This window comes from Anolis carolinensis, chromosome 6 (assembly GCF_035594765.1).
Source record: "Anolis carolinensis isolate JA03-04 chromosome 6, rAnoCar3.1.pri, whole genome shotgun sequence".
Lineage (NCBI taxonomy): Eukaryota > Metazoa > Chordata > Lepidosauria > Squamata > Dactyloidae > Anolis > Anolis carolinensis.
This window is the reverse complement of record NC_085846.1, coordinates 48769106-48790861: the sequence shown is the minus strand read 5'-3', so window position 1 is coordinate 48790861 and position 21756 is coordinate 48769106. Positions and strand designations below refer to the sequence as shown.

At 39.7% G+C, this 21756-nt stretch overlaps 1 protein-coding gene across 2 annotated transcripts in view; it reads left to right on the top strand.

Moving 5' to 3' along the window:
- erp44 (endoplasmic reticulum protein 44) overlaps positions 1 to 7056 on the top strand; it is a 55065-nt gene extending 48009 nt beyond the window's left edge. The window contains exons 11-12 of one of the 2 annotated variants that reach the window (XM_062984077.1): positions 1532 to 1634; positions 6561 to 7056. In XM_062984077.1, the coding sequence (XP_062840147.1) occupies positions 1532 to 1634; positions 6561 to 6662 (205 nt within the window). In that variant the 3' untranslated portion in view covers positions 6663 to 7056. Of the gene's footprint in view, positions 1 to 1531; positions 1732 to 4863; positions 5267 to 6560 lie in introns of those variants that run through there. The other variant, XM_062984078.1, reaches the window with a different exon arrangement.
- The last annotated feature ends 14700 nt before the right edge of the window (positions 7057 to 21756 follow it).

Here is a 21756-nt window from a genome sequence, read left to right as displayed (position 1 = left end):
ACAGCCTTATTGTAATTACAGTTATAATACTGTACAATTGAATCAGAAAATGGAGCAATGCAGGTAGGTGATTTATTGTGGCAAAATCAGCCTAGTCTGTAGTTTACAAAGTTTACCAAAATAAAACAAATTATTAGTTGCAATATGGTGTAAATAATTCATCGTACATCTGGTGAATTATTGTTTGAAAATACTAATCATTTTGTTTTGGAGTGTACTGTGACATATTACAGAGCAACATATAATATGTCAGTAATACTTGTGACAGGGAGCTCTGGCGCGGGCTGGTCCATGAGGTCACAAAGAGTCGGAAGCAACTGAATGAATAAACAACAACAAATACTTGCGTCTGTGTTATTATGGCCTCTCCCTTTAAAAGGCTCATTTTACATTTGGTAGAATAGAGACTGCACACATGCAGGGTGCATCTTTGACGGGGGTTCATTTGTTGTCAGAAGATGGTTGTAACACCGTGCTAAGATTCCTAGTAGAGCGTTTTAGATACCTTTGCTTTTAATTTACATTCAGTAATAGTTGAGTCATTTATCTTAAGATTTGTGGCAATTCCCAGACACATAACACTGCCTGCTGTACTCCAGCAGTCTTTAGCGTGGAGAAACAGTAAATGACCTCAGAAGAAATTTAAATTGATATCCCTTTGGTGTTCATCTCTGGTGTTTGTGCAATTACTCAAGCACTGGAGAAGCTTTCAAAGGCATTTTTGTCAATACAGCTACCTGACAATCATTTGTATTTCTAAACTGTGCACTTGGCACCTGCTGGTCTCTGCTGTATTGTGGTGAGCAGGGGGCTTGAAAGAAACAGACAATGAAGTTATTGGGTAGCCTAGCTCTGTGGGAATTAATGAAGAGAAAAAATGCTTGCTGTGTCCTCAGACGATAAGGAAGGGAAAAAAGATAGGGTATCCAACCCCAGGCCTTACTTCACCTCCCTACTCTATATTACTGTCTTTTAAAATATATGGAATATGTGAGGTATGGCTAGTGCACACCAAGTATATTGAACTTACATTTTGCTTAGGAATTGAGTAATAATGTATTTTTAACGTTTCCTGTGATTCCACATTAACTGTCAAACACCTGGTGCCATATTAGAGGGGAAAAGTTGCAAAAGCAAATGAGAAAAATATAAGTATAAAATGCATGGAAAAATAAAAATTACTAGGAGAGTGAGGCCAACTAGATAGAAGGACCAAAAGTAGTAGAATAATCTGTGAATTCCACATGATTTGTACCTTGTTGGAAGGCCATCCTCATAATTTCTCCAGCAGATGCTGGTGGTGAGAAGCCTTTAGAGAGGCATTCATTGGGTCCTTTTTTGACAGCTTTTAAGCAGGCTCGTAAACCTATATTCCAGTTAATCTCTGATTGTAAGTTGCTTTCATAATTGAAAGGAAAAATATGAAGGTTTAAAGAAAAAGCTTAAGGATGTTTAAAATGCCAATTCTTTTGTACTTGATTTCAGACTCAATTCATTTTTAATACTTTAATTTGTCCATTTCTTGTTGCAGAGTTCATGGCAAACTAAAGCAATTTGTACTTGATTTGCATTCGGGGAAACTGCACAGGGAATTTCACCATGGTCCAGATCCAACTGATGTAGCACCTGGTCAGGTAAGAAAAATGCATCTCTGTGCTTCTCTACTGGATGAGACCAGACTCCTGGAGTTTTCTATTGAATCTGAGCTTACAGTTCTCCCTTCAGTTAGGCCTTATATCAGGGGTCCCCAAACTAAGGCCCGCGGGCCAGATCCGGCCCGCCGGAGCCATTTATCCGGCCCGCGGCAGCTTTCCTCCCTTTCCTGCGTTGTCCCGCTCCCTGCACAAGCCTTGGAGACTTGCCTTTCCGCCTTCCCGGCCACTTTTCTGCTCTATGAGCCTTTGAGCCTCACCTGGCTCCCCACTCTCCCTGCATAAGCTGTGGAGGAGCCTTGCCTTTTACTGCTGATCAAAAGGTATTTTAATTATTATTTAATTAATTATTAATTACTAAGGTGTGTTTCCTCCAGGTTTAGCAATACGTTGATCAGCAATATACTCCGGATTTCTCCCTGGGCTAGAGACCTGAGTGAGGGAGAGTTTCTTTCCCCACTCAGACTTCCAGTCCTGGGAGAAATCTGGAGTATATTGCTATTCTTGATTAGCAATATACTCCGGATTTCTCCCTGGGTTGGAGGCCTGAGTGAGGGAGAGTTTCTTTCCCCACTCAGGCTTCCAGTCCAGGGAGAAATCTGGAGTATATTGCTATTTCTGATTAGCAATATACTCCGGATTTCTCCCTGGGCTAGAGACCTGAGTGAGGGAGAGTTTCTTTCCCCACTCAGACTTCCAGTCCTGGGAGAAATCTGGAGTATATTGCTATTTCTGATTAGCAATATATTCCGGATTTTTCCCAGGGCTGGAGGCCTGAGTGAGGGAGAGTTTCTTTCCCCACTCAGGCTTCCAGTCCAGGGAGAAATCTGGAGTATATTGCTATTTCTGATTAGCAATATACTCCGGATTTCTCCCTGGGCTAGAGACCTGAGTGAGGGAGAGTTTCTTTCCCCACTCAGGCTTCCAGTCCAGGGAGAAATCTGGAGTATATTGCTATTTCTGATTAGCAATATACTCCGGATTTCTCCCTGGGCTAGAGACCTGAGTGAGGGAGAGTTTCTTTCCCCACTCAGACTTCCAGTCCTGGGAGAAATCTGGAGTATATTGCTATTTCTGATTAGCAATATATTCCGGATTTTTCCCAGGGCTGGAGGCCTGAGTGAGGGAGAGTTTCTTTCCCCACTCAGGCTTCCAGTCCAGGGAGAAATCTGGAGTATATTGCTATTTCTGATTAGCAATATACTCCGGATTTCTCCCTGGGCTAGAGACCTGAGTGAGGGAGAGTTTCTTTCCCCACTCAGACTTCCAGTCCTGGGAGAAATCTGGAGTATATTGCTATTCTTGATTAGCAATATACTCCAGATTACTCCCTGGGTTGGAGGCCTGAGTGAGGGAGAGTTTCTTTCCCCACTCAGGCTTCCAGTCCAGGGAGAAATCTGGAGTATATTGCTATTTCTGATTAGCAATATACTCCGGATTTTTCCCTGGGCTGGAGGCCTGAGTGAGGGAGAGTTTCTTTCCCCACTCAGGCTTCCAGTCCAGGGAGAAATCTGGAGTATATTGCTATTTCTGATTAGCAATATACTCCGGATTTCTCCCTGGGCTAGAGACCTGAGTGAGGGAGAGTTTCTTTCCCCACTCAGGCTTCCAGTCCAGGGAGAAATCTGGAGTATATTGCTATTCTTGATTAGCAATATACTCCGGATTTCTCCCTGGGCTGGAGGCCTGAGTGAGGGAGAGTTTCTTTCCCCACTCAGACGTCCAGTCCAGGAAGAAATCTGGAGTATATTGCTATTTCTGATTAGCAATATACTCCGGATTTTTCCCTGGGCTTGGAGGCCTGAGTGAGGGAGAGTTTCTTTCCCCACTCAGACTTCCAGTCCTGAGAGAAATCTGGAGTATATTGCTATTCTTGATTAGCAATATACTCCGGATTTCTCCCTGGGCTGGAGGCCTGAGTGAGGGAGAGTTTCTTTCCCCACTCAGGCTTCCAGTCCTGGGAGAAATCTGGAGTATATTGCTATTTCGGATTTCTCCCTGGGCTGGAGGCCTTAGTGGGGCCTCTCCAGTATTATTATTATTATTATTATTATTATTATTATTATTATTATTATTATTATTATTATTATTATTATTATTAACATTGAGGATGGGTGGCCATCTGTCAGGTGTGCTTTGCTGTACTTTTGGTGCACAAAGGCAGAAGAGGGTTGGACTAAATGGCCCAAGGGTCTCTTCCAACCCTCTCCATTATTTTATTATTATTAGTAACATTGAGTCTGGGTGGCCATCTGTCAGGGGTGCTTTGCTGTGCTTTTGGTGCACAAAGGCAGAAGGGGGTTGGACTAAATGGCCCAAGGGTCTCTTCCAACCCTCTCCATTATTTTATTATTATTAGTAACATTGAGTCTGGGTGGCCATCTGTCAGGGGTGCTTTGCTGTGCTTTTGGTGCACAAAGGCAGAAGGGGGTTGGACTAAATGGCCCAAGGGTCTCTTCCAACCCTCTCCATTATTTTATTATTATTAGTAACATTGAGTCTGGGTGGCCATCTGTCAGGGGTGCTTTGCTGTGCTTTTGGTGCACAAAGGCAGAAGGGGGTTGGACTAAATGGCCCAAGGGTCTCTTCCAACCCTCTCCATTATTTTATTATTATTAGTAACATTGAGTCTGGGTGGCCATCTGTCAGGGGTGCTTTGCTGTGCTTTTGGTGCACAAAGGCAGAAGGGGGTTGGACTAAATGGCCCAAGGGTCTCTTCCAACCCTCTCCATTATTTTATTATTATTAGTAACATTGAGTCTGGGTGGCCATCTGTCAGGGGTGCTTTGCTGTGCTTTTGGTGCACAAAGGCAGAAGGGGGTTGGACTAAATGGCCCAAGGGTCTCTTCCAACCGTTTCCATTGTTTTATTATTATTATTAACATTGAGTCTGGGTGGCCATCTGTCAGGGGTTCCTTGCTATGCTTTTGGTGCAGAAAGGCAGAAGGGGGTTGGACTAAATGGCCCAAGGGTTTCTTCCAAACCTCTTTTTTTTTTTATTATTATTATTATTATTATTATTATTATTATTATTATTATTATTATTAACATTGAGGCTGTATTTGTTTCTTTTTTTAACCTCAAAATAAAATATGTGCCATGTGCATAGGCATTTGTTCATAGTTTTTTTAAAAAAAACTATAGTCCGGCCCTCCAACGGTCTGAGGGACTGTTAACTGGCCCCCCGTTTAAAAAGTTTGGGGACCCCTGCCTTATATGATCTTGCAGGATGAAAATGATTAGTTCAAGGTGTAATTTTCATATGAAAATGAAGCTATTGAGTCTGCATTGGTTGTTTAAAAACACAATATTTCTCAGATGCAGATTTTGCTATAAAAATATGGGGATCTTGAATTTTCCCATATCAAAAAGTGAAATTGAATTAGGTGAGATGAATTGGCATTGTTATGCTGCTTTAAAAGGCAAAGCTTGGAAGTAACACATTACTAGTAAAATTGCTGCTGCTTCTTTGTTACAGGAAACTCTATTATATTACCAAGTAACAATATTACCAAAATAATTTCTTTTAAAAAATTAATTTGACGACTGATAACACTATGTAACAAAATTTGAAACATTTTTGTTATTGGTTTGAAAGTGTTATTTCCTGTTTAATTGTGTGGTACTTACTTTGAAAGTAGTTATTCTACTCCAGAAATTTCATTTTTGTGGTTGTCACAAACTATTTTGAATTGGTTGAGACTCGATGAGATATTCATTGAAAAAATATACCAAAATGTGCTGCAGGATGTCCTGCAAAAACAAAATGATTAAGAGTAAATATTGGGCTCGAAAGAGGGGGTGTTTCTTCTTTTAAATTTCTGGTTTTTCAGGATATCTGGGTCTCTCACATGATGATTTTTTTAAAAAAAATAACCTAACTTGTTAGTCTTTTAATAATAAGATATGCTAAAGTACTATTTTTAATTTTAATAAGCAACACTAGCAAAAAATAATCATCTCAGCCCTGTTGCAAACAAGCACCTTTCAACAAATATTTTTGTCCAATTAATTCAGTTTATGCCATCCTATTTGGATTAAGCGTTCCTTAAAAACATGATTAATTTTTTTCCCCTCTGGATTCTTTTTGTTGAGACTGTAAATAGATATATTTCCCTCAGAATAATTTCAGCAGAATTCTTTATTTAAGACTTTTGGATAGTGGCAGATAATAGTCACAATAATATTTAACATTTATATAGTGCTCTTTGGTATTTATAAAATCTTGTGTAAATTGTGTTTAACTCTAACATATTATACAATGCAGATGCCTTCTTCACTGGCCACTTTAACCGCTAGACGAGTTTACCCTTAATAATACTGTATTGCACTGAATATAGGGCACCATCTATTGTAGGACGACGTCCTTTTTTTGAGCTCTGATTTTCGAAAGGATCAATTTTCCATTGCAAGACACACAACCCCTTTTATTTGGGCACAAAAATTTAGTCTCAACTCCCAACTTTCCTTATCTGGCTGCCCAACTGCCCAACTGTCCTGATGTGTGTGAAGTATTAATGCTACACACACACTTCTCTTCCTTCTCCTCTTGCAGATGTCAAGACTTATGAGGCACTGCTATGACTATTTAATGGGCAAAAGAGGAAGAGGGGAGGACGGAGGCAGCCATTTAGTGGAAGCTACAATTTGTCTCAGCTGTATTTCTTCTGACATTTCTTCTGATGCGCTGCATCCAATTATTTGCAGGAGTTGATATGATGCCTGGTGGAGGGGACATGGATACTGGTCAAAGGTGTACTGATTAGCCCCTTGTGCTTCTTCCAAAAAAGATACCATGCACATGTAACAGCCAGTTATGCATGTGGATGTTATCAACAGAATTCCTATTATTATTTAGTACATTTAATATTTGTGGCTTGGTTTAAAACATGTTTTTCTTGTTTTCAGCCATTTCAAGATATAGTAAGCAGCCCACCGGAGAGTTCATTCCAGAAGCTAGCACCCAGTGGACATAGGTACACTTTATTGCGAGAAAAAGATGAACTCTGAAAACTTGAAACCATCTCACAAAGCCTTTCAAACAACAGCAGTGACTCCTGTGGGGTGGAAATAGGAAACCTATATTTTCATATTCTGTGGTTTTTTTCTTTGCTCTCTGGGGCTTGTAAATATGTGGGCCATTTTGGACAGCATCTTTTCAAAGTTCTTATTGCTGCAGATTGTTCTGTAAAACTTTTCTAATCCAAATGAAGGTGTTATCATTTCTAGCAACTTGCTGTTAACTTGCACTATTGCATTAAACAGAACATTTGGGTTTCCACTGGTGTCATCTGGTAGTATGACTGCCTTATATTTCTCCTCCACATGAAAAAACATTCTGTTAATTTGTTATTGAAGGGATATTCTAGATTCTTGGAAGGGAATAAATTACAATTTTACAGTATTTGTGTGTTGGTATTTTACTTAGTAAAACCATGTATTTTAAAAAGAAAATAAGATCACTGTTCTGGCATCATGTGAATTCAGCTGCCATCCTTTATAGTGTGTATCATAAGGAAAACAGAAGCAATGGTGACAGAAGCAACTGAACATGAGAAACCAACCATAAGATAGCTACTTTGAATCAAAGTCTAAACATATGATGTGGTTTTCCCCTGACATCAAGTCCAGCCGTGTCCGACTCTGGGATGTGATGCTCATCTCAATTTCTAAGCCGAAGGTCATGTAGCCGGCATGACTGAATGGAGCGCTGTTACCTTCTGACCAAAGCAGTACCTATTGATCTACTCATATTTACATGTTTTTGAACTGCCAAGTTGGCAGATGCTGGGAGCTCAGCCCGCTCCCCAGATTCAAACCACCAACCTTTTGGACAACAAGTTCAGCAGCTCAGTGGTTTAACCCGCTGTGCCATCGGGGGCTCTGGTGTTAGGGTTAACTTTTTAAAGGAAATTTTAAAAGAAGCTCGAGATAACAAATATTTAATTTTTCAGAATTTTTTTACTCATTAACAATGGGAAACACTGCAAGGAAATATGCTTCTTCGCTATAAAGTGTTACAAACTGAATGTTTGATTTGAAATCGTATTTCATCATTTTACAATTACAAAAAAATCGTAATTATCTAGAAAATGTTGAAAGCTGCAAATTAGTTTTTAAATCCCAGCTCCTCTGGCACTTCAAGACAGTGAAAAAAGCTATAATAGAAGATGCTACGTGAATACTATTTGTTGCTACCTTAATCCAGAGATGCAGGGTATAGATCCAGGATTACATTTTAGCAAATTTGAAGGCCTTCACATTCTTTACTGTACACACATGCAGCCTTTTTTCCTATTAAAAAAGTTCCCCATGCAGTCTAACTTCTGGTTTGCTTTCTGCTTTGAAAAAAAAGCCTATCATGGGAATTTCCCCCCATATTTGGGGCACATTAGGGAGGGAGGAGCATAGAAATGTCATTGTTGAGCTACATGAAACCTGACAGTCACAGTTTTCCCCACCTCCACCTGAAATTTGCTTTCCAATAATCCTTTTGTAGCATAGAGTAAAACAAGAGTTAAAACAGTATTAAAAGACATACAACAAGATACACAGAGTTAAAATAAGAGTTAAAATCTACTAATGAAATGCAGATTAAAATTGACAACTTAAAATTAAAGTGAATTGCAGGTGACCAACCATGAGGTTTCCATTGTGTGCACTAACATTTTTAGATCCTCGGATTCTAGGAAGGGGTGCATATCTTTTCTTTTAAAAGCAGCCCATTGTCTTTGTGCCTCTCACATACTTTGTATTTCCCTCAAAAATCTTTTTGAGATCAATATCAAATGACATATTCGTATCTGAGTAATGATTTCCTAATGGATGCTAAAATAGTCAGGTTTTGCCCACATCCATCACTGGAAAAATTCTCCCTGATTGCTGTCGGGTATTACACACCTTTTTCTTCTGCACATTCCTTGCTTACCCTTTTGAAAACCTAAAAGTCAAAAATAATTGCCACCTTTCCTAAAATGAAGCTATTTCTTTCTCCATTTTCTAACAATTCCTACTATGGAGTTACTTTTCTGTAACATCTAGATGCTGGATTTTAATGTAATAGAGCTCCACAGCGCCATACACCCTCTTCTGATCAATATATACCCAAAAAGTACCAAAGAAGAAATTGAAAAATGAGTTGTATGTGGCAGCACATTGTTGGCTAGGAGTAGACTATTCTGTCCTGATTGAAACTATCAAAATGCATCAAATCACTTTGGTAAAGGACTGGAAAAACTGCATTTTATAGCAAAAGAATGAATATCCTTAGCATGTTTATTTTGTGTTTTCGGCCTGTGAAGTTTGGGTGGGAGCTACAGGCAGGGAATTGGGAGAGAAAGATAAGAACAATTGATAACTTACAGTGGGATGCTGTAAATTTTCTAGGCTGTATGGCCATGTTCCAGAAGCATTCTCTCCTGATGTTTTGCCCACATCTATGGCAGGCATCCTCAGATGTTGTGAGGTATGTTGGAAACTAGCAAAGGAGGTTTATATACCAGTGGAATGTCCAGGGTGGGAGAAAGAACTCTTGTCTGCTTGAGGCACGTGTGAATGTTGTAATTTGCCACCTTGATTAGTATTTAATGGTCTTACAGTTTCAAGGCCTGACTGGTTTACAATGTTGTATGTGATCTGAGAGTTTACATAGTCGATTTGAGGAAAATATTGTGTTTCTTTTCTGTGGAAGATGAGATTAATGTTCCTGGACAAATTACTTCTGATCTGAGACCTTATAAAATAGATGTCTGCCTGACCATGCTGTTTTACAAATGCATACCTCCCATGATAGTCATTTTGGGATGGTGCCTGATGCTTTCTCAAAATGCCTAGTGTCTTCTGGTCAGAAAACATTATGGCATAACTAATTTAAAAGCACCATCATGAAGTATTTTGGAGACCAAACATAACTTGTTGTGAGAACCAGAGCTTGGACAAGCTACTTTGGGGGATTAACTCCTAGAATTTAGTAGTACGTTCTAGTCCAAGAAGTAATGTATAACGCTGATGCAAAATCTGCACTTATTTGTTCTTCTTCCTGTTCTTCCATCATGATACTGCTCAGCAAAGGAACCTATCCTCTTTTCCTATTGCTGCCAGGTTTCCTAACAATATCCAGAATAACCAGGTTTCTGGTTATTCTGGATATTGTTAATTTAACTAGCAAGATGACTATAGCCCTACTATTAACAGACCATAGGATGGCTATCAAGTAAAGATCACAATTGAGTGATCCCATTACGTTTGCCCCATTGCCTTTTCTTTCAGGAATTGTATCTATTTTTAATCCACATTAAACTATACAACTAAACAATTCTAAGATTATGATATAAGCACTAGCTGTGTTGGAATACAAAACTAAAACACCATTTAATTTTCTTCAATTTTCTTTGTTACTGTCTATTGCTTGGCAACAGGAATGTGTAGTATTTTATGTATATTGAGGAATTTACACCCCATGTCATCTTATATGAAATGGGGGAAACAATAACTAGATCATCTTCAATATATGGTATTAGCAGAATACACCAACTGCAAAGAGCGAAATACATTTACTGATTTGGGATTCTTCTATAAAAATGTGAGGAAGAATAATGATTTTGGCTTTAAGTATTTATCTCAAGCGAGTACCTGCTTCTGCATAAAATCTTGCAAGTATCTTCTGTAGACAAAAACTTGGCTTAGTATGTAGGAGGATTATAGATTATTATGACAGAAGATATCACAAGAAGGATCAGGCCTTACCTGTATAATAGAGGTCAATTGAATTCCTTTCCACTTATTGTAGTATTGCATCCAGCTGAGGTCTGTGGTGCTGAAGAATACAATTAGCAGAAAATTAGCAAGATTGCCACAGCCTGCATAGACCACTACAATCTGTGCTCATAGTCATAGTCTCCATGTAATATTAGAACAAGGGAATCCTGTCATGCAGCACTTCTTCTCCAGATGTTTCCTAAATTCCAAAGGGGCTTTTGACCTCAATTCTTTTTCATATAGTCAGTGTGTGTATGTATGTGCGAGGGAGGGGGGTTAAAAGGAAAGTCACAACAGATCCACCTAGTTTGTCCTGGATCTGGAAGAATGCAGTTATAAAAATCCACAGCAAGAAGAAAATGTTTTGGCTTCTTCCTTTTTCAGTTGTCAAAGATGAAACTGGGCTCCATATTAGGTGGCAGTTTAGAACACTATATTATCAGCATTCTTACCGAATATTAGTATTATACTCATAAATTAAAGACATTTGGTATTAGATTTTTTTATTCTCTACATCTAAACTCCCTTTTGTCTGACGACAAACTCTGTTTTGTCGTTACAAAACGGGAAAATAGCCTGATGTTTGAAGCTGAAATGCCAGCCACTGGTTGCTTTAGTTTCCTGGTTAGAATAGTAGATCTAAGATTCCTGAACCATGTTTGCAGGCTTGTGGTTGCTTTACCCATGTGCTGCAGATGACATCCTATATTCCTGCATTCAATAAATATGTTTCCTGCTCCTGACTAGTAGCTATTGCTTGAGTATGTTTTAATGTATTGTATGTTTTATGATTTTATGTTTATGTGTTTTAAATGTATTTATGTGATTGTATTTTATTGTGTATTGCTGGGCTTGATCCCCATATGAGCTGCCCCGAGTCCCTTCGGGGAGATGGGGCGGGAAATAATAATAATAATAATAATCATCATCATCATCTATGCAGGTGGTCCCGGTGGTGATGGGCACACTGGGTGCCGTGCCAAAAGATCTCAGGCGGCATTTGGAAACAATAGACATTGACAAAATTATGATCTGTCAACTGCAAAAGGCCACCCTACTGGGATCTGCATGCATCATCCGAAAATACATCACACAGTCCTAGACACTTGGGAAGTGTTCGACTTATGATTTTGTGAAACGAAATCCAGCATATCTATCTTGTTTGCTGTGTCATACAATAAAATAATAATAATAATAATAATAATAATAATAATAATAATAATAATAATAATAATAATTATTCAGATGATTCATTGAAACTTGTGCCACAAATACCATCTGCCTGCGACAAAGAACTGGTGGGATCACAAGCCGGAAAAAGTTACAGAGAATGAACACATCAAGTTCCTCTGGGACTTCCGAATTCAGACAGACAGACTTTTGGAGCACAATACTCCTGACCTCACGATCGTGTTAAAAACAAAGTATGGATTGTCGATGTTGAAATCCCGGGGGACAGCAGGATTGAAGAAAAACAACTGGAAAAGCTGACACGATATGAGGATTTAAAGATCGAATTGCAAAGACTCTGGCACAAACCAATCAAGGTGGTCCCAGTGGTGATCGGCGCACTGGGTGCAGTGCCTAAAGGCCTTGGCCTGCACTTAAACACAATCGGCATTAACAAAATTACCATCTGCCAGCTGCAGAAGGCCACCTTACTGGGATCTGCACGCATTATTCACCGATACATCACACAGTCCTAGACACTTGGGAAGTGTTCGATGTGTGATCCAGTACAACAGCCAGCAGTGTCTGCTGTGGACTCATCTTGTTGTGTTTCAAATAATAATCATAATAATAATAATTTTATTTTTATACCCTGCCCCATCTCCCCGAAGGGACTCGGGGCGGCTTACATGGGGCTAAGCCCAGGCAAAACAGACAATGTAAAAACACTCAACAATAAAACAAGTCATAGAACAAATGAGGTCACATACAATAAACATGCTTTGATAAAATCCTGGGTTGGCTCCTAAACAGAACTGGGCCAAAGAAAGTGCAAGTAGTGTCAGATACAATCGGGGAGAGGTAGATACCAGAACTATTGTCCCATTAAAGTGCTAGGGAAAGCGTACACAAGGAAACTATGGCCAGCTAAAGGAATAAAGTGCAATAAAGATAAAATAGGCAACATTACTATTATTATTATTTTATTGTATGACACAGCAAACAAGATAGACATGCTGGATTTCATATCACAAAATCACAAGTCGAACATTTCCCAAACGTTTAGGACTGTGATGTATTTTCGGATGATGCGCGCAGATCCCAGTAGGGTAGCCTTTTGCAGTTGACAGATCGTAATTTTATTATTATTATTATTATTATTATTATTATTATTATTATTATTATTCACATAAATAAGATTGCAGGAATAGCAGATGGTGTGTTTTTCAGCAGGGTTAAAAGTTCCAATGGTAGAAAAGCGTGAAATTACAAGAGGATGGCAGTGTCAACATCTTACATAAAATTGTAGTTTAACATGGAATTTATCATTCTGACTGAAGCATTATAATACGAGGGTTATCCAGAAAGTAGATTACGTTTTGGAATTAAAAATGAACCAAGTATAGGAGAACATTTATCATATGCAGTTGAAAGCCACACCCAAATACCACTTCTCAACATAGTCGCCATTCAAATCTGGGCACTTTTTATAGCGATGAATGAGCTTGGCAACTCCTTCCCCACAAAACTCTACTGCTTGCATCCTCAACCAGCCAGTCACCCCTTCCCGCAGCTGCGCATCGGCGCCAAAATGCTGCGTTGAGGATGCAAGCGGCAGAGTTTTGTGGGGAAGAAATTGCCAAGCTCATTCGTCGCTATGATAAGTGCCTAGATTTGAATGGCAACTTTGTCGAGAAGTGGTATTTGGGTGTGGCTTTCAACTGCATATGGTAAATGTTTTCTCCTATACTTGGTTCATTTTTAATTCCAAAACGTAATCTACTTTCTGGATAACCCTCGTATTTATTCTTCAGTATTGTATTTACTTAGCCTTCAAATATTCACCAAAATTACTATTAGCCTTTAAAGTGGATACTGTTTAAAGTTTTCGGGACACTATGCACACAAGCAATTCTAATCCTGTTTAGACCCAGTTTAGACCCACATACATATGCGGCAAACATTCAATGCCTTTAAAAACAGACAAGACAGACAAACATAGATAGAGGTATATAGGGTTTTCCCCCAACTTCAGCTTCTTGGAGGCTTTTGCTTGGTTACGGCCATGGGCGGGGGGGGGGGGGGGGCGGGGGCGTGTTACTCCATCTCTCTGCCGAAGAGCTTTATTCATAACGAATCATCCACTTTTTTTATGGGTGCCTTAACACCTCCCTGCTTTTTTAAGGGTTCCCAGTTTATCTACTCACATTCGAATTGCTAGGTTGACGGAGGCTAGGCTAAATGTCAGGAGCTCACCATGACTTGGGCTTCAACTGTCCGCCTTTTGATTGACAAGATTTATTGCAGCTGGTGGTTCAACCTGCTATGCTAAAGCCTGTTTACCATCAAGTGTAACAACCATCCAAGGTATGCCATGTTTTTACAAAAGAAAATGACTTAATGTCAACTTCCTATAGAACATTTCAATGTATTGAAGATGTCAAAATTATTCCACACATCCTTGAGACCCATAAACCCATGTATGTGTCCCCTTGTCTCTGCAATGGCAGATAAAGAAGCATCAAATAAGGGCATTTCTAATTTCTTCAATAGCTAAACAAAATCCGAAATTGAATTAAAAGAAGCACCACCAAAGAATGGGTGTTTTTGAAAAAAACTGTCTTAATTAAAAGGATTGTAGACATGACAAATCTATAAAACAAAGCAAACTGCATTTAACAATGAAACACATTCTAGGGGAGCCATGTTGACCATACATTGACATGGATGCATTGGCCAATCCCTCTAGAACAACTGAACTACAATAGAAACATCATCTGATACAAAATATAGATTTGTGGCACTTAATACCATCATTTTGCTGCGTTTGTATGATTTTAATTTTTTTTTTTGCCTATAGTAGAGCTTCAAAAACTTGCATGGTGTGTTCTGTGTGTTTTGGTTTGTGAATAGGGTATTGCTCTTTTGTAGTTTCTGTATTTTGTTGCATTTAACAATGGTTTTGCTACCAGGAAGAAAAACTTAGATGTTCCCTTATATCACCTTCCTGTTCTGCCATTCAACTTCATCCTGATATTCTACAAGCAAATACTTTAATCTACCCTTAATAATGAGGTCAGTAATAAATGTTAGAGGAACAGGAGGTTCAAAAATGTTCTGGCAAATCTTGTATATCCAAAAACAAGCTCAACTACCATAGCAAACAAAGATAACTAAAACATTAATGAAGGAAAGATTTCTCACGCTGAAATTCATCTATTATCCAGTGGAATTCTGCACAGCATGTAGAGACTACAATACAGCACACATGAAAAATATCAACAGAATTATTAACAGTCACAGAGAAATGCCTACTTATGGATCTTGTTAAAGACATAGTCCTAAAAAATCTCCAGACATGAGCAGATATTGTTACACAACAGAAGAGTATGTGTTTTATATTCCACACTACATACTACACAGCCAAATGCCAAAGACAACTGAAAGATGAGAATATAGGCAAATGGTTGAACGAAGACATCACTATAGAGCTTAATGAACATATCACTGAAACCATATAAAATCTTACCAGCAAGGAACTGCTTGGAAAACACAAAGCTGATCTTATAAATCTCCGTGCTTGATGTTTTAATATGTTACTAAAAATCTACAAAGTCAAGCATCAGAAACTTTATTGCCTCAGGTAATAATGGCCTCAGAGATGATCTACCGATATACTGACTTGAATTTACAGAATTTGGTAAAATCATATATCATAGAATCATAAAGTTGGAAGAAACTACATGGGCCATCTAGTCCAACCCCCATGCAGGAAAAGCACAATTAAAGTACCCCCGAAAGATGACCATCCAGCTTCTGTTTAAAAGCCTCTAAGGAAGGAGTTTCCACCACACTGAGGCAGAGAGTTCCACTGTTCAACAAAGACATTATTGTTTTTTTAAAACTCAGAACTGAATTTAAATTAACAGTATTAATTTAAATTAACAGTGCTTTGGTTAGACCTCACCTGGAATACTGGATCCAATTCTGGGCACCACAGTTCAAAAGAGATATTGACAAACTGGAAGGTGTCCAGAGGAGATTGACTAAAATGATCACAGGTCTGGAGACCATGCGCAATGAGGAACACCCTATAGAAATGGGTATGTTTGGCCTGTAGAAGAGAAAGTTGAGAGGAGACATGATAGCCATGTTTAAGTACTTGAAAAGATGTCATAAGAAAGAGGGAGCAGGCTTGTTTTCTGCTGTCCTGGAAAATAGGACTCGGAGCAATGGGTTCAAGTTACAGGAAAAGAGATTCAGCCTGAACATTAGGAGGAACCTCCTGACATAGAGCTGTTCAGCAGTGGAACTCTCTGCCTCAGAGTGTGGTAGAAGCTCCTTCCTTGGAAGCTTTTAAGCAGAGGCTGGATGGCCATCTTTCAAGGGTTCTTTGTGCTTTTCCTGCATGGCAGGGGATTGGACTAGATGGCCCATATGATCTCTTTCAACTCGATGATTCTATGATTTTGTGAACAGGAAAATCCTCCTTGTACATTTTCACCCATCTGGAATTCAACTTCATTCAAGAGATAATCTGCAGAGCAGAGCAAGAGGATTGCACAGCGCTTCCACTGCTCTCCTCCCGTTGGCTAAGTAAGATCTCTGATGCTAAACTGTGGCACTGATTATTCAACTATCGAGGAAATAATACTTCTATGAACATGTGTTTCTGGAGGAAATACAAACAATCCAATAGCTAGTAGGAAGCATCAACTATTCATTGCACATTCCTTGGTGATAAGATGTCAAAAGACTGTGAAAGGGGCACAAGGTAAAATTTACAATTTGGAAAAGTTTATCCTGCTCAGGTGTTGCCCTAGACAAATGAGAACATAAATCTGGACTGAGGAATAAGAGATCATCCTGGTAGCAGACTGATGTTCTCATCAGCTCTGTCAATAGGAAAGGATGATGGGATTGTTCAGTGATTTTAATAGTTTCCTCAATTCCTGGTTGAAACTACAACAAGAGTGAACTATATATGCCGGCACACCCACTATGACCTACCGTGTTTCCCCGAAAATAAGACAGTGTCTTATATTATTTTTTACTCCCAAAGATGCGCTAGGTCTTATTTTCAGGGGATGTCTTATTTTTCCATGAAGACGAATTTATATTTATTGTTGAACAAAAAAAATGAACATTTATTCTATACTGTACAGTAGTTGTCATCACAAACCAACATAACTAAACCAGACAAACTGTGACTCCTGTCAAGAATTTCTTGTTATTATCATTATTTCCATATACAACTGGTATGTAAGCCGCCCCGAGTCCCTCTGGGGAGATGGAAGCGGGGTATAAAAATAAAATTATTATTATGATTATGATTATTATTATTATTATTATTATTTTATTGTATGACACAGCAAACAAGATAGATATGCTGGATTTCGTATCACAAAATCACAAGTCGAACACTTCCCAAGTGTCTAGGACTGTGTGATGTATAATAATAATAATAATAATAATAATAATAATAATAATAATAATAATAATAATAATTATTATTATTATTATTATTATTATTATTATTATTATTATTATTATTATTATGTACATTTACCAATCCTGCATGCTATGGTGTTTTGTTTGGCGGGAGCCAGGCATGCTTCCAAACAAAAACCTTGCTAGGTCTTACTTTCGGGGGAGGCCTTATATTTAGCACTTCAGCAAAACTTCTACTAGGTCTTATTTTTTGGGGATGTCTTATTTTCAGGGAAACAGGGTATTATGTCAGGTTTTTGGATTGTGTAGTCCTCCAGAGGTTGGTGGATTATAGGTCCCAGCAGTCTTCACCATCAGCTATTGTTGTGACTGCGCCTTTGGGGACTGTGAATGATAGTGGTGGGATCAGGAGGGGAAGGAAAAACCCTCGCGAGGAGGGCTCGTTGGAGGATTTGCACAGAAAGAGAATTAGGGACCTCGATGGGGAGTCTTCTGAGGAGGATTCAGATGGGGAGTCTGTGGAAGAAATGGATGCTGGGGAACAGGTGGTGGCTGAAGAAGTGGGCACTGACTGGGCACGGGCACCAGAGATGCCTGGGGAATTGGGGCCCATGGATACTGCTGAACCTTGGGTATCTTCAGAAGCAGACCCCATTTGGTCTGCTTGGAGGAGTGAGGATGGATCCTCAGGTGTGCATAGAGCTGGGCGTGGGCAGGTTGATTGGGATTCTGATGAAGAATTTGGGACACCTGACCCACGGGCATTAGCTGTGTGGAGTTCTGATTCGGATTAAGGAATTGGGACACCTGCTCTTTGGGCGTTGGTGTTTGGACGCCCAGGGGGATTGGGATAAATTGGGAATGTTTAGCCACTTTACTTTGCGTGTGGCAAGGTGTTGCTGGGCGCCACTGGGACTCCTGTACGTGTTATTGAAGACTGGACTGGGACTTTGCTTCAGATATAAGTTAATCTGGGTTGTTCTGCAATGGAGGGCTGGAACTGTGTGGGTTTTCCTGGACTGCACTGTTATTACTATTTTGCATTAGCTGCTGTTGCCTCCGTTGCCTTGGCTCTTTGTGCCATTCTGTTTTGTGGACCTTGAATTGATGTCTACAACCTCTGGACCTTGTTGGAACTTGATCTTGCTTCTGCCTTCGCTCTTAAGCGCTACTCAGCATTGCTCTCTGGTCTGTGTCTACCTACTGCTCCTGACTCCTGGCTTGTTTCTCGACCCCATCGCTGTCTCCTTTCCAGACCTTGGACTGTCCTGATGACGTCTCTCCGCTTCACTCCTTGGGCTCCTGGTGTTTGCTTGAGCTCCTGTAGCGAGTTTTCGCTGGCTTTCCTGTTTCGACTCTGGACCGCTCTGACGACGCTTCTTTGCTCTGCCCCTTTAATTCCTCGGCTTGGTGCTGGCCTCCGTAGCGGCTTGGAGCCGCTTTCCCTTTCACACCAGCCTTCAAGTTTGTTTACTAGTTGCTCTCAGTGGAGAGCTTCTTTTGCCCAGTTTGGGTTCTCGTTTGGGGCTTTAAGTTTGTATTGCTAGTTTGGGACTTTGGGGAGTTTTTTGGGAGTTTCCAAGTCTTTGCTTTGTTTTGGCTGTTTATTCCAAGCCAATTCAGAACGTTTTGAGTCGAACTGAAGAATCTTTAGTTTAATCCAGATTATTTGCTTGAATAATCTGGTCTATTTGTTAAAACGTACTTTTTGCCATATTTTTATTTGGACTGCTTAACAACACTGAAAATGCATCATTTTCTCCCATGGGCTCACAGTTTGTAGGTGTACTTATACATTAGAGACTGAGTCATTGCTTGTACATAATCGATGGCTAATCAATCAGCCAAATGACTGCTCAATAGAAGAATAGCAAAAAAAAAGTTGCAAAAAAGCTGGGGGGACGCTAACCTTTCATGTATTATTGAGCTCAATCTCCAATACCAATCAGCATCTTTCAGCCTGGCTAAAATTGAGAGATATTCATAAATACTTGAAGGACCACAAGTTCCTCGATCTAAGCACACCTTAAATTTCACTACACTAATAAACCAACTGTCTTTGCTTTCTATCTGCTTTGGAGAATAAAACATTCAGCTATCAGATGCATAATCAATCATTTATATTGCACTGTATAATTTTTATATATGCGTTTTATTGTAAGCCGCCCTGAGTCCCCTGTTGGGTGAGAAGGGCGGGATATAAATATTGTAATAAAATAATAAATAAATAAATAAAGGGAAGATTATTTTCTATCAATGCATTATGGACCTTGCATTTTGTAAACATTTGTTTATTCAATTCATACACCATCTATCTTCTATGTCAAAGGTCAGACGCCAACTGAGAGCCAAAATATAGTTTATTAAAGTAATAGTCCAAAAATAGTTCAGTAAATTAACAGAGACTTGAAACACCTAATCTTCAGTGTTATTAGGCAGTCAAAGCAGGAAACACGCCAAAAGCATTAATTGTCATATAATCCGGATTAACCAGAGATATAATCTGGATTTAACATAGAATACTTGAACTTAGCCCAAAAGCTCAAAACGGGCTTAAAATAGCAAAACAAACGCAAACAGTTATGAAGCCCCAAAAACTTTCCCAAAACCCAGAAGTACAACAGCGATTCCAAACTGAAACAAGAACCCAAACCAGGCTAAAAAGCTCTTTGCTGTGAGCGGCAAAAACAAGTGAAACTGGAAGACGCTGAAGAGTTAGCGGCAAACCGCTGCAGAGACGAACGCCGAGCCAGGAATTAAAGGAGCAGAACGCTGTAACGTAGTCAAACCGGTCCGAAGTCGAGATAAGGAGAATGCATCAGGGTCAGAAACGAAGCCAGAAATCAGCAACAGTAGACAGCCACAAAGACAGGAACGACGCCAAGCCGAGTTTGGGAGCGAAGAGATAAGCCGAGTTGAGTTCCAGTCCAAGGTCCAAGGTCCAAGGGGTGAAGTTGTCACAAGAAGGTCCACATCATGGAATGGCACAAAGAGCCAAGACAACGAAGGTGAACAGCAGCTAATGCAAAATAGTAATAACAGTGCAGTCCAGGGAAACCCACACAATTCCAGCCCTCCATTGCAGAATAACCCGGATCAAACTTACTTCTGTTGCAAAGTCCCAAGCCAGTTTTCAGAATCACATACAGAAAACCCAATGGCGCCCAGCAACACCTTGCCACACGCAAAGCATAGTGTCCCAACATCCCCAATTTATTTAGGTTTCCTTGGACGTCCAAACCTCTAATGCCCTTGGATCAGGTGTCCCAAACTCCTCATCAGAGTCCAGATCATCCTGCCCACACCCAACTCTATCCAAACCTGTGGAACTACCCTCATTCCTTCAGGCAGACCATGTGGGATCTGCTTCTGAAGATACCCAAGTCTCTCCAGCATTTACAGCATCCATGGACCCAGATTCCTCCCCAAGATCCTCCGGAGCCCGTGCCCAATCTATGCCAACTTCCTCTGTCACCACTGGTTCCTCAGCATCCATTTCCAGCCCAAGATCCCCTCCCAGGTCCCCACATGAATCTTCCTCAGAAGACTCCTCATCAATCTCCCTGACTCTTTTCCTGTATAAATCTTCCAGCGAGCCCTCCTCGCGAGGGTTCTTACTTCCTCTCTTGATCCCTCCATTATCACTCACAACCTCAGAAGACTCATTCACAACATTCTAATATAAGACCCATATGCATTGGGGTATTGGAATAACGATACAAAAGGTGTGCTAGGGTAGATCCTCTCTCACTCAGACTCAGCCCCTCCCCCCCCAAATCGAAACCCTGCTCCAGGCCTGCTTGTAGCATTCAAGTTTTTTTTCTCAATGTAACTGAAGTTGTAGTCACTTTTGATAAATGAAAGTTACTTTTAAAAACAACCATAATAGTGGTCAACTCTTTTGGCAGATTGGTATTAGAAGAAGTGTTTTTAATATCTGATTAGAAGCTTATTCTTGTATTAAAATAGAGCAGCTGATTTGGAAATGTAACTGCAAAGGCCTTGTAGAGTCTTCCACTCAGTTCTCTGTTACTCCATCTTGGGGGATTTAGACAGCTGAAGGAGAGATCTTAAATTATCCTTTGTTCTGTTTTTCTGCATCACTTTCACCTGGGAAGCCCAATACACCACCACCAAGTGCAGCTGCAGTTCCTGCCACTTTGGAACCTTAAGGAGTTCAATGCCCCTCATTACACCCAGGAGTGCACCTGCTACAGGCAAGCTGCCAACTTGTGTTTGGGAGGGATTCTTTTTAAGATCATGAGCCTGCACTGATGTATTTCCCCATCATTACGCGTGACAATATTTATTTGAAATAGAATTGTAAACAAAGTATGACTATAACTTACAACGTTTATTTAGTTGTCATGTTAGATGTCCTAAAAAACAAGAATTATTATATAACATATTACACTTGGATTTAGCTGAAAGCTTATTTTTATTTATTTATTTATTTATTTATATACTGCTTTTCTCCCCAGGGGGACCCAGAGCAGTCTTACATAATGGCAAGATTAATGCCACATGTAATACAAAATATAGTAAAAACAAACAGTCATAAAAAGACACTTAAAAATCAATTTCATACCCCATTAAAACAGTAAAACACTGTGTGACTGTTACAACAGGGGCAGTAGCATTGGGCCAAAAGTCAGAGCCAGTCTGTATTCAACCTCACATTAATCCAACAAATACATCAGATTATATCAACCGTATCTTAGGATGG